Source organism: Apium graveolens, chromosome 5, assembly GCF_009905375.1.
Source record: "Apium graveolens cultivar Ventura chromosome 5, ASM990537v1, whole genome shotgun sequence".
Classification (NCBI taxonomy): Eukaryota; Viridiplantae; Streptophyta; class Magnoliopsida; order Apiales; family Apiaceae; genus Apium; species Apium graveolens.
In genome coordinates, this window is record NC_133651.1 from 252034811 (window position 1) to 252046666 (window position 11856).

At 36.4% G+C, this 11856-nt stretch overlaps 1 protein-coding gene across 1 annotated transcript; it reads left to right on the top strand.

Annotated features, from left to right (window-relative positions):
- Positions 1 to 5366: 5366 nt before the first annotated feature.
- Positions 5367 to 6969, top strand: LOC141660873 (secreted RxLR effector protein 161-like). The gene is made up of 2 exons (XM_074467855.1): positions 5367 to 5475; positions 6551 to 6969. Exons 1-2 carry the CDS (start codon positions 5367 to 5369, stop codon positions 6967 to 6969), a joined length of 528 nt encoding a protein of 175 aa, XP_074323956.1.
- The last annotated feature ends 4887 nt before the right edge of the window (positions 6970 to 11856 follow it).

Here is an 11856-nt window from a genome sequence, read left to right on the forward strand (position 1 = left end):
AGGGTGATATAGTTGAAATAAAGCCCAATACTGCTAAGATTATAACTACCTTTCTGGGTTACAGGGCTGTGGAATTCAATCTTGAGTCTGATAAAGCTTATTTGATTAGACTGGATCAGGATATAAGAAAAGCAAAGATTAATGATCTCAGGGCTGCAATCTTTCAAATTGGTGAAGATAATGCAGAGCTTAAAGATGCTAAAAGGAGGATGATTGATGAACTTAGATATGCTGAGAGATGTTTGTTAAAGAACTATCTCAGAACAACTCCTGACATCAGAGAGATCAGAAGATGAAGCCAAGTCAAGATCTACAACTGATTAAATTCTGATATTTGTACAGATTGAAGCTGTTATCAGAAGTTAAATATTGGTAAAGCTTTAAGGACTGTAAGTTGTAGTTATCTAGTCTAATTCTCATGCATTTGTACTTAATGTTTTTGACATCATCAAATATCTGTTAAACTTGTATATTATGCTAATTTACAAGTTGGGGGAGATTGTTAGATATATTTGATAATGTCATGGTTAATATGATTTATGTTTAGTTTTCAGATCTTACTTAAACAGGATAAATCAGTACTTACTAGAAGTCAGGACTTAAGGATATCAGTACTTATATTATCAGGAGATAATCATTAGAAGATGGATATCACAACTTAAGTGCTGAAGGATGTTCAGATAAGGACAGTAGCTGATTAAAGGAAAGAAGATCGAGATAAACATAAGAAGAGATATGCATGAAGAAGGAATTCTATGAAGAATAGAATACTTGGAAGAAAAGATATCTGATTCATATATTTTAGGAAGCAGAATTATATTCCATATCAATTAGCTATTATCTTGTAACTGTGTAGTATATAAACACAGACATAGGGTTTACACTATAAGTGTTATTATATTCGAGAAGATTATTCATTGTAACCCTAGCAGCTCTCGTGATATTTGTTCATCACTGAGAGGTAACAGTTCCATACTGTAACAGAGTTTATTGTTTCAATAAAGTTTGTTTTCTATTACTTGAGATATTAAAGTTCGATTTGATTGTACTTTACACTGTATTCACCCCCTCTACAGTGTGTGTGACCTAACAATCTACATATAAATATCCGTCAAAGCTACAACATATATCCATTGATCAGCTTATCCGTTGAGAATGAATTGAATGACAAGTCAGTGCTGCGAGATAAATCAGAAGGTGCTGATTTATGTGATTGCAGTTGATTTAGATATATATATAGAAAGTAGAAGAGTTATATTGTAATATATCTTGTACTTGATAGAGATTAATTGTAGATGTGTATTATATAACACATAATAGGTTATCACAATATAAGTGATAAGTGCTTAACTCAAGTATTCGTATAACCTAGTTGCTCTTAAGAATATTGTTCTTGAGAGATTTTTGTAACAGTTTATTAAAGATCAATATAAACTGTTAATTGATTCATTTGTGCTTACTTTACTTCCATAATACCTCGATTTGTTTAGTAATTGTATCAAACCTCCCTTAAACAATTACTTTACTGGGCAATAAGTGGTATCAGAGCGGTCAAATTAACTGTTAATTTGAAAAGGTCAAGATGTTCGGAAGTAAGTATGAAAGCATGAAAATTTCCATCCTAAAGAAAGCTGATTACTCTACATGGAGAGTAAATATGTTGATGTTCCTGGAAGCTATTGATGATGTATATGTTGACATCATCAAAGTTGGACCTCCCTATCCTATGAAGTCTGTGCCCATGACACCAGATGTTTTTGAACACTATATTAGGAAAGAAAAATCAGAATGGTCAGATGTTGAGAAAGCGTCAATGCTTAAGCATGCAAAAGTCGGGAATATTATGCACAATAGTTTGGATAATGTGATGTCCAACATGGTGATTACTTGCAAGACTGCAAAAGAGATATGAGATGCCTTGGAGGCACAGTGCCAAGGCACTCTGGCAATAAAGAAGAATAGAAGAGTTATTCTTGTGCAAGAATATGAGCAATTTGATGCCAAGGCTGATGAGTCAATTACTGACATCTATGATAGAGTTCTGACACTAGTGAATTTTAATCTTTGGTTGGAAAAGAGTATGATAGAGAAGACTCAAACACCAAGTTTCCGAGAGCTCCTCCAGAAAATTAGGATACTCAAGCCTCAATAATCAGGCATCAATATGATCTTGATTTACTGACTTTGGATGAAGTATATGGGATGCTGAAAACTCATGACTTAAAAACCCAACAAAGGAAGGAAAAAAAGGTCAGAAGATGAAGGTTGTGGCTCTAAATGCTGAGACTCATAAAGGCAAGGAAAAGATGAGTGAGAGGTCAAGAAGAAGGATTATCATAGAAAAGTCGGATACTGATGAATCATCAGATCCTGACACAGATACTGACGAGGATTCTGAGATTAAACTTGATGATCCTCAAGTTGTTGAAATGGCTGCAATGCTGGTTAAAGGCTTTAGAAGGACGAGGTCTGTAAAACCACAAAGGAAAGGTGGCTTCAACAGAAAGTTCTATGGAGATAGGAAAGGCAAGTTCAGAAAGAATGATGGACAGTACACTAAGGGAAGGAAATTTGACAAGACCAAAGTGACTTGTTACAACTGCAATGAAAGGGGACATCTTGCTACTGAATGCCCCAAGTCAACTGGAAAAGCTTTGGTCACAACAAACTCCAACAAGGACTGGATGGACTCATCAGGAACTGACAATTATGATGAATGCTATGCACTCATGGAAACATATGGAGAGGATGTTTCAGGAACTGATAAGGTACCTTCAGTTATATTCCCTATTGATACTAATAATCTACCTGAACTGAAAACTTTCTTATACTTTCTGCATGTCACTTTTAAAAGTAAGACTATTGAATGTGACAGTTTGATTACTGATAATAAGAAGCTTAGAGAGAGAAATGATTTCTTAGAATCTAAGTTAGTATGCATGCATGAGAATGGAAAAGCATGTAAAAAGGTCCAACATAATGAAACTCAGATAAACATCAAATATGTCAGACTAGAGAAAGTTCTTGAGAATGAAAGAGAAGTGTTTAAAATATGGATGGCTTTAGGAAAAAAACGTTCATAGTTTTATCAGTGATAAGAATTGGAAAGAATGTCTATGTTATAATAAATTTACTGATAGGAATATCAATAAGGCTATTAATAACACTACTCCTGTTAAGTTTGTAAGAACTGATGAAAATAGAGAGAAGTATATTTATGAAGTTGGTTCTACCTCTAAGAATTATAATGAGAAGAAACGGAACCTAGAGTCTCTGATAATAAGAAAGAAGAGCCTAAAATATAAGAAAAGAAAAAGCAAAAATATAAGACTTCTTTCTAAAAGTCAGTTAGACAAGAAAATTTACGAGATAACCGCAACGACTCACAAATCTAGGTCTACGTGAGGTAGAAATGGTAAACAAGGAATAAATAAGGCAAGCAACTATTAGTACATTCCTGATACTCCTAGGATAGCTTGTTTTAATTGTGGTAACACTAATCATATTGCAATTGATTGCAGGAAGCCTAAAAAGAAAGTCACTAAGATTCTTGAGTCTGATATTAGTGGTGGATCAGTATTTTATAAACCACGGAACCCTTATTTTTATTGTGGTAGCAGTTGGCATTCTATTTACACTTATAAATATTATCATAGTCTGTATCACAATAATTATGATCATTTACCAAAATTCAATAAAATTGTTGTTTTAAATAGAACTGCTAAACTGAATAAGCACACATCTTATAGAGTTAAAACTGTCAAGGCATATCCTGATGGATCAAATCCTGAAAAGAAATCTCCTGCTGCAAAAATACATAAGATGTCCAAAAGGATCCAATAAGTGTGGGCTATTAAAAATTCTAACCGACTTCCATATTTCTTATTACAAGGAAACAAGAAGAATGTGCTTGTTTTGGACAGTAGTTGTTCTGCACATATGTCTGGAACTAAATCCTTGTTGTCAGAATATGAGGAGAAAGCTAGCCCAGTGGTTTCCTATGGCGATGGAAATGTAAGAAAAATACTGGGATATGGCAATATAATCATTAGAAATGTCATCATCTCAAACGTAGCTCTAGTAGATGGACTGAGGCACAATCTGTTGAGCATCAGTGAAATTACTGACAGAGGTTTCTATGTTGTGTTCTACGATACACACTGTGAAGTAGTTCATAAGATCACAAAAAATATTGTTTTCAAAGCTTATAGACATAGAAACATTTATGAAGCCAAACTTATACAAATACTGATGGTCCTGAAACTTTTTTGGTAACCAAAACATCAGTAGATGAAAGTTGGAATTGGTACAAGAAGCTTTCTCACCTGAACTTTAATAATCTCAATGAACCAGTGAAGAAAGATTTGGTGAGAGGTCTACCTAACATGTACTACTCCCCTGATGGTTTGTGTGATGCATGTCAACAAGCCAAGCAAAGAAGAACCTCTTTCAAAAGCAAGTCAGAATCATCCATCAAGAAGCCATATTAAATGTTGCATTTGGATCTCTTTGGCCCTGTGAATGTCATGTCAATTAAAAAGAAAATGTATACTCTAGTTGTTGTTGATGAATATACTAGATTTACTTGGGTGTTTTTCTTGCACTGTAAGGATGAAACGACAGAAATTCTTTTGGATCATCTGAGACTGATTGAAAATAGTACAAAGTGCAAATTCTGAGGAGTGAAAATGGGACCGAGTTCAAAAACACCAGGATAGATGAGATATACAGATACAAGGGAATCTCTCAACAATCCTCAGCACCTGGAACACCTCAACAAAATGGAGTTGTGGAAAGGAAAAATAAGACACATATTGAAGCTGGTAGGACTATGCTAATGGAAGCTAATCTACCAACATACTTTTGGGCTGAAGCTTTCAACACTGCCTATTATACTCAGAATCTGACTCTAATCAACAGACATGGATTAACTCCTTATTAAATAATCAAGGAGAAGAAGTGAAGCTTAAAGCATCTACATATCTTTGGATGCAAGTGTTTTGTTCTAAGAACACCTCCTGAAATGCTTGGAAAATTTGACAGAAAAGCTGATGAAGGAATTCTTGTTGGATATCCTTCGTCAAAAGCCTATAAATTTTTCAATATGAGAACAAGAACAATTATTGAATTTATTCATGTTTATTTTGATGACAAGAAGATCGCTGGAATTGAAGAAGATACACATGAAGAACTTTGATTTGAAAATAAGAGACCTAAGTCAGGAAATGATTCAATTTCTAATGATTCGTCCAATCCTGATGACATGTTAAATCCTGACACTGAGTCAGATCCTGATGACGATTCTGATCCTAACCTAGAGTTAATTCATGAATATCCACATGTTGACGGGGAACAACATCCACAAAATGGCAAGTGATAACTCTAGTGATTCAAATCCTGATGAAGTCGATGAATCAGAAAATACAGGATCAAATGGAAATTCTTCGAATACGACAAATGGTAGCTTATCAGGAGGTAATCATTAAACTGAAAATCAAGATCAGTTTGGTGAGCAGTCTACAAAAAGAAGCTCCTCTCAATCAGGAATAGACAACACTGATACATGGGGAGCTTCAAATGGAAATGATAGCACCGGTATGGGGGAGCATCAAGAAATGAGACTGAACTGCCAAATCCTGTAAAATGGAAAAAAGATCACACACCTGATCTTATCATTGGAGCTCCTGAGGCTGGAGTCCAAACTACAAGTGTAACTGAACATGAATGTCAATATCACAACTTTCTTTCTAATGATAAACCAAAGAAAGTAGAAGATACACTCAAGGATGCTGACTGGATTCAAGCAATGCAGGAAGAGTTGAATGAGTTTGAAAGGAATGAAGTTTGGAAACTGGTTCCAAGGCCAAAGAACAAATAAGTTGTTGGCACAAAATGGGTTTTTAGGAACAAGACAGATTCAGATGGCACAATAATCAGATACAAAGCTATACTTGTTGCAAAGGGATAATCGCAACAAGAAGGCATTGATTAGGATGACATGTTTGCTCTTGTGGCAAGACTGGAAGCTATTAGGATTTTCTTAGCATATGCTGCACACAAGAAATTCAAAGTCTTTCAGATGGATGTCAAGAGTGCTTTTCTGAATGGAGAGTTAGAAGAAGAAGTATATGTTGAGAAACCACCTGGCTTCATTGATCCAAAATTTCCTGATAATGTGTACAGAATTGACAAAGCTTTATATGGACTCAAACAAGCACCAAAGGCCTAGTATGAAACACTTGCTAAATTTTTGATTGAAAGTGGTTTCAAAAGAGTCAAGGTATCAAATGAGTATGATGGGAGAGTTGAGTTACTTTCTTGGACTACAAGTTACACAAACTGATGAAGGAATTTTCATTAATCAGTCTAAGTATACAAATAATCTGTTGACTAGGTTCAATATGCATGAAAGTACAACTACAGTAACTCCAATGACCACTGCTACAAAGTTGGATCCGGAACAAAGTAAATAAATTGATGTTACTGTCTATCAAGGTATGATTGGTTCATTGCTTTATCTGACTGTGTAGACCAGATATTATGTATGCAGCCTGCTTGTGTGCGAGATTTCAGGCTAAACCAAGGGAACCTCATTTGATTGTTGTGAAGAGAATTATGAGATACTTAAAGGGGACTCAATCTCTTGGCTTATGGTATACAAGAGAATCAAATTTTAGTCTAGTCGGCTATTCTGATGCAGATTTTGCTGGATGCAAAATTGACAGGAAGAGTACCTCAGGTGGCTGTCAGTATCTGGGTGATAGATTGGTTACTTGTCAAAGCAAGAAACAGAAATCAATATCTACATCCACAACTGAAGCTAAATACGTTGCAGCTGGCAGTTGCTGTGCTCAGATTCTTTGGATGAAAAATCAGCTAATGAATTATGGATTATCTTACTCAAAGATTCCTATCTTTTGTGATGATCAAAGTTCCATAGAAATGATAGGTAATCCGGTACAACACTGAAGGAATTTATGGATGAGCGGAAGCGTGATATAACAATTATTCCGTAAAAACCATGTATCGCACATATAGAAAAATGTATAAATCAAAAAGAGCGGAGGAATCGTAAACATACCTTAAAAATCGAAGCTTTATAAAATGGTTGCTAGCAGTTGCTTCTCAGTGTGTGAAGCACTCTACCGGTATCCACCAAGAATAATCCTCTTCGTTGAAACTTTTATAAAACCAAGCTGTTATAAAAATGGAGTTTTTGGAGAGAGAGAGAGAGAGAGAGGAAGAAGATGGAGGCTAGCTTCTTCTTAGGTTTTTCACAAAAACAAGTGTACCTTTAGAATGAACCATCTCATTCTATTTATAAGGCTCTCCTAGGGTTTTTATAATATATCTATATATATATTAGCCCCACATTTTATCTTTATAAAATGCTTTAATAATAATTAAAACTATTTTAATCATTATTTCTTTTTCTAAACTATTTAGAAAATAATTCTCTCTCTCATTATTTCATCAAAGAAAATATTCTTTTATGGTGTGACCCTGTAGGTTCAATATTATGCCGGTAGTAGAAATAAATAATAATAAACTTGTATTAATTATTTACATGAATACTAAAATTCACTAAAAATAATTAACTGATTAATTATATTTATTCTACATCGTGAGTGATGCTTCTCAACATATCGCGACTATCCGGATAATATGAATTCACTGCTTAGAATACCAAGAACCTGTCAGTGACTAGTTACCGTACAATGAATTCCTTCTACCCTTATAATATCCCGATTAAATACAAGGCATGGATCTCGTGTCAGGCCTATCAAATTTAATCATATGATTTCTTATTCATAATGCAAAGTTCATATTAATGCATATTAGAAACTCCTTTCTAATTTCATACACTCTGCCCAGAGATTCCAGAACTCGCATACTAAGAATAACATAGGATATTCTCTTCCTATACTGGAAGAGGTAGATTCTCTATTGACATTAACTATCTCTATACACAAATCCCTATGCCCAGAATAGACCTAATGGATGTCCTTGATACTAAGGACTACACCAAAGCACAATTCATTATATACAAGATAACTTTAACGATCTCAAGTCTAAGGACACTTGTACAACTATCACTCAGTGAATAACTATTGACACGTGAGTAATCTTCATTAGTTGTTCAACTTATCGAGTCATGTTCAGTGAACTTATTCCCTAATAAGCACCTACATACTAGCTATAGTGTCACCACACAAATGCCTATGAGAACAGACATCCTCCTGAAGGGAGCAAACATAGTATGTACTGTTAGGGCGAAAACACGCGCTAATATTCATGCAAGTATACGCGTTCGCAAGTAATATAGAATATTTTCTAGTTCGTTCCCTCAGAGACTCAGACTAATTATTGTCTAATTAAACTCACTCACCAATGTATGATTACTTCTCAATGTTAAGATACTAACACTTAAAATTGTTGATTAAATATTAACTATAATTAACTACTTAATTAATCACTTAACTAACACTTCAATTTATCAATAATAAAACACTCATGAGATCACAACTTTATTATTACTTCCTTCTATAGCCATTGTTATTACCTTTAGCGTGTGATATTGATGATATTAATCGAATAACAAGAAACTGATAAAAGCCAACTTTCATTGTACTAATACCATTCTACCAAGCATCCACAATTAAGATAGAAGTTGAATAGTCATCAATTATGTTGAGTTCCTATATGTCTACAAAAATTGACAACACAACGATTTAAGCACAAGTTATTCCTTTTGATTACATAGGGCAAATAAAACTTTTAGAGTTACCCACTAATCATGCACAACATACATGAACCTATGCTAGCATGGCAAGTTCTAAATCTCAAGATCCACCGTCGCTTCACAAGAGATTAACACCCTATCTTATATGTTCGCGACGCACATAAGACGAATACGCACAACCAATACTAGATATCATGCAATCATCACACACTAAAGTATTAAACAATTAACTAAAGAATTCCATAATAAATCTGTTGCAACCCTATGATCATGATTAACCCATAATAAAACTTATCGTCATCATGGGTTCATACGAAATCATGATAAACAAACACAAGAAAATAATAATTAACTAATTATATTAAAATAGAGTACGTCACAAGAGTAAATAAGTTCAAAGCAAGAAAACTAGCATCCAACGTTACAACGAAACAAGAATCACAAGAAGATATGCTTCCTCTTCGTTGCGGTGTGCTAAATCGGTCTTCTTCCTTATCTCCTTCGCTTCTTGCGTAAAAACACAAACTTCTTTAATCCACACTTGTGAAAACGTCTCAAATCTACTTATATAATAGTCCCATAAAACTCAGATTACATAGAAGTGGAAACCAACAGAAGTAGAAGTCCTAAAATAATTTGTCTTTTTTCCCGACCCAGCGCGGCCGCTCAGCTAGCTGAGCGGGCGCTCAGCTTGCTGCGCGACCGCTCAACAAATGCAACTAAATCCCTGAAATGCATAAACACTAGAAAAAATGCATCAAATACACAAAATACTTGATTTCAAGACACCAATTTAAGCCATTTTAAGACGTTCTAAGTGGTATAAAATGCCACTTATCACAACCCCCAACTTAAATCGATGCTTGCCCTCAAGCGTCACAGACTCAAAAACAAATAAAAATATGCATGAATGCAATCTATATGAAAATGCAGCGATCCCCCTTACTACAATTAACCAACCAAATTGCCACATCTCAACGAATGCAGTTAGACAACTAAAGATCAATAAACTCATGCAGACGGACATACAACCAGAAACGTGGTGTGTGCAAATGCTTAACAGATATGTTTCGGAACTAGACCAATTACTATGACTAGACTATCCTCAAGGCAATCCTACGATTATACAAAGAATAAAAAATTCTAGGCACAAAGTATATACAACACTACAAGACTCTGGAGCTTATTATGGAATCGTGCTTTTTATTTACAACTCAAAGGCTTATTTGACCGTGCAATGAGTGAGGTCCACAAAAGACTTATACAATGTATCCATGTAACGAGCGTTAGGTTAGCGGAATCCCAGACTCTAAAAGCCTTAGGTCACTAGGCACAAAGTCCCCTAAGAACTTAATACCTCGAATACCAAAGAGCACACTCTTGATCAATTATGCATAAACTAATTTTTTTTTTTTACTTCTGAGCAAGTGCGTTTCGCTCCATCTTGCTCAACCCTAGACTTACTCGCACCATATGCGAGCCGGCTACTAGCCATTTGACGCCTAGCCAAACTAGCAACAACTTCCATATTTTTTTTCTCCAATTTTTTTTTTCTATTTTCACTGCCTTTGTTCACTAAGAACCTATAATTGAATTCTAAGCATAATAAGTAGATTGACCTTGAAACAACCAAATCATAACAACAATCTAGCCCTTACCGCATTCTCTAAGACTTAGTGGACTTACAAATGTTTCTAGCATGCATATCAACCTACACGACTTAATATCACTTTAATGCTATCACTACACTCGCATCAATATCACAATTCAGTCGATAAATCATTACACAAAGGGATCATGGTAAATGCATGAGCTACATGACATTCATAACAAAAAAAAACTATATGTCATAAATTATGCAACTATATGAACTAAACTATCATGAATATGCAACTATATGAACACATACACAATATTCCTTAACTACCAACCCCCAAACTAAAAATCTCATTGTCCTCAGTAAAAAGTAGTAGAAAGGAACACAGGGTATACCTACTCGGAGTCATCATCATCATCACCCTCAATGGGTGGAGTATCAGGCGGCGGGTATGCAGAGTCCTCACCAAAAACTGGCCACTGGATATCAGCTCCAAGGCCTCGAAAAGCAGTCCCTAACGCAAGGGTGAGCTCCTGAGCAAACCTGCTCTGCGTCTCATACATGGCATCCATCCGCCGTGAAAGCCTCCTATACTGGGCATCAACCATCCCAGCACCCTCCTGAGCTCTCGAAGAACCAGCCTCATCACGCCCTGGCCTAGCCATAGTAGCACCTCGTGCTGGACGCCCTCCTGGAAGACGATAACCCAGCCCATGCTCCTCAGGCTCACCACCGGTCCACTCCTGCATCCCATTCAGAGTGCCAGAATCAATCAGAGCTGCTGGTAACTGCAACTGCTCATGAGCCGGCCAGTTCACTCCCACTGCTCGGCATAGCTTCGTAACCGTAGATGCATAAGGGATGTTCATATGCTTCGCTCCCCTCAAAAACTTCAGAATTCCTTGGTAGATAAACTCACCAAGGTCCACATAGTATTCCTCATTCAGAATTCCCCACAACAACTGTGCTCTCTCAACTGTGACCTCGTGTGCATGCGAAAAGGAAAAATATTAACACAAATAAATGCATTCCATGCACGGGCATACCTGTTCATGGCGATCGTCGAAAAGTGACGATACTCATTAGTGCCGGTCCTGCAGGTCCAAACTGTGCCCGGTCGATAGAGAGTCGCACAAATCAAATCCAAGTCAAAATCCTCAGCAGTCTTTTCATTCCAGTTTTCCTCCTCGGGCTTCCTCTCTCGCTGTCCAATCACACGGCGAATCGCCGCAGGATGATAATCAACCGTCAGCCCACGGACCACAGAAAACCCATTCTTTTCGGCCTTCACGTTCGCGTAGAACTCGCGAACAACGCTCATCGGTACCGCTTCGGGTGACTCACAAAAAGCTATCCACCCCTTCTCTGCAATCATGGGCAATAACTCACCATCCCTCCCCGATGGTAAAAACCCCCTCTCCTTCAGAATCGGCTTCCCCAACAGCCTAGTTACTCCTCTTCCACGGCTCTGTCAGTTAACTGAGGCCTTGCACAGTACCCTCGATGAATCAGCAGT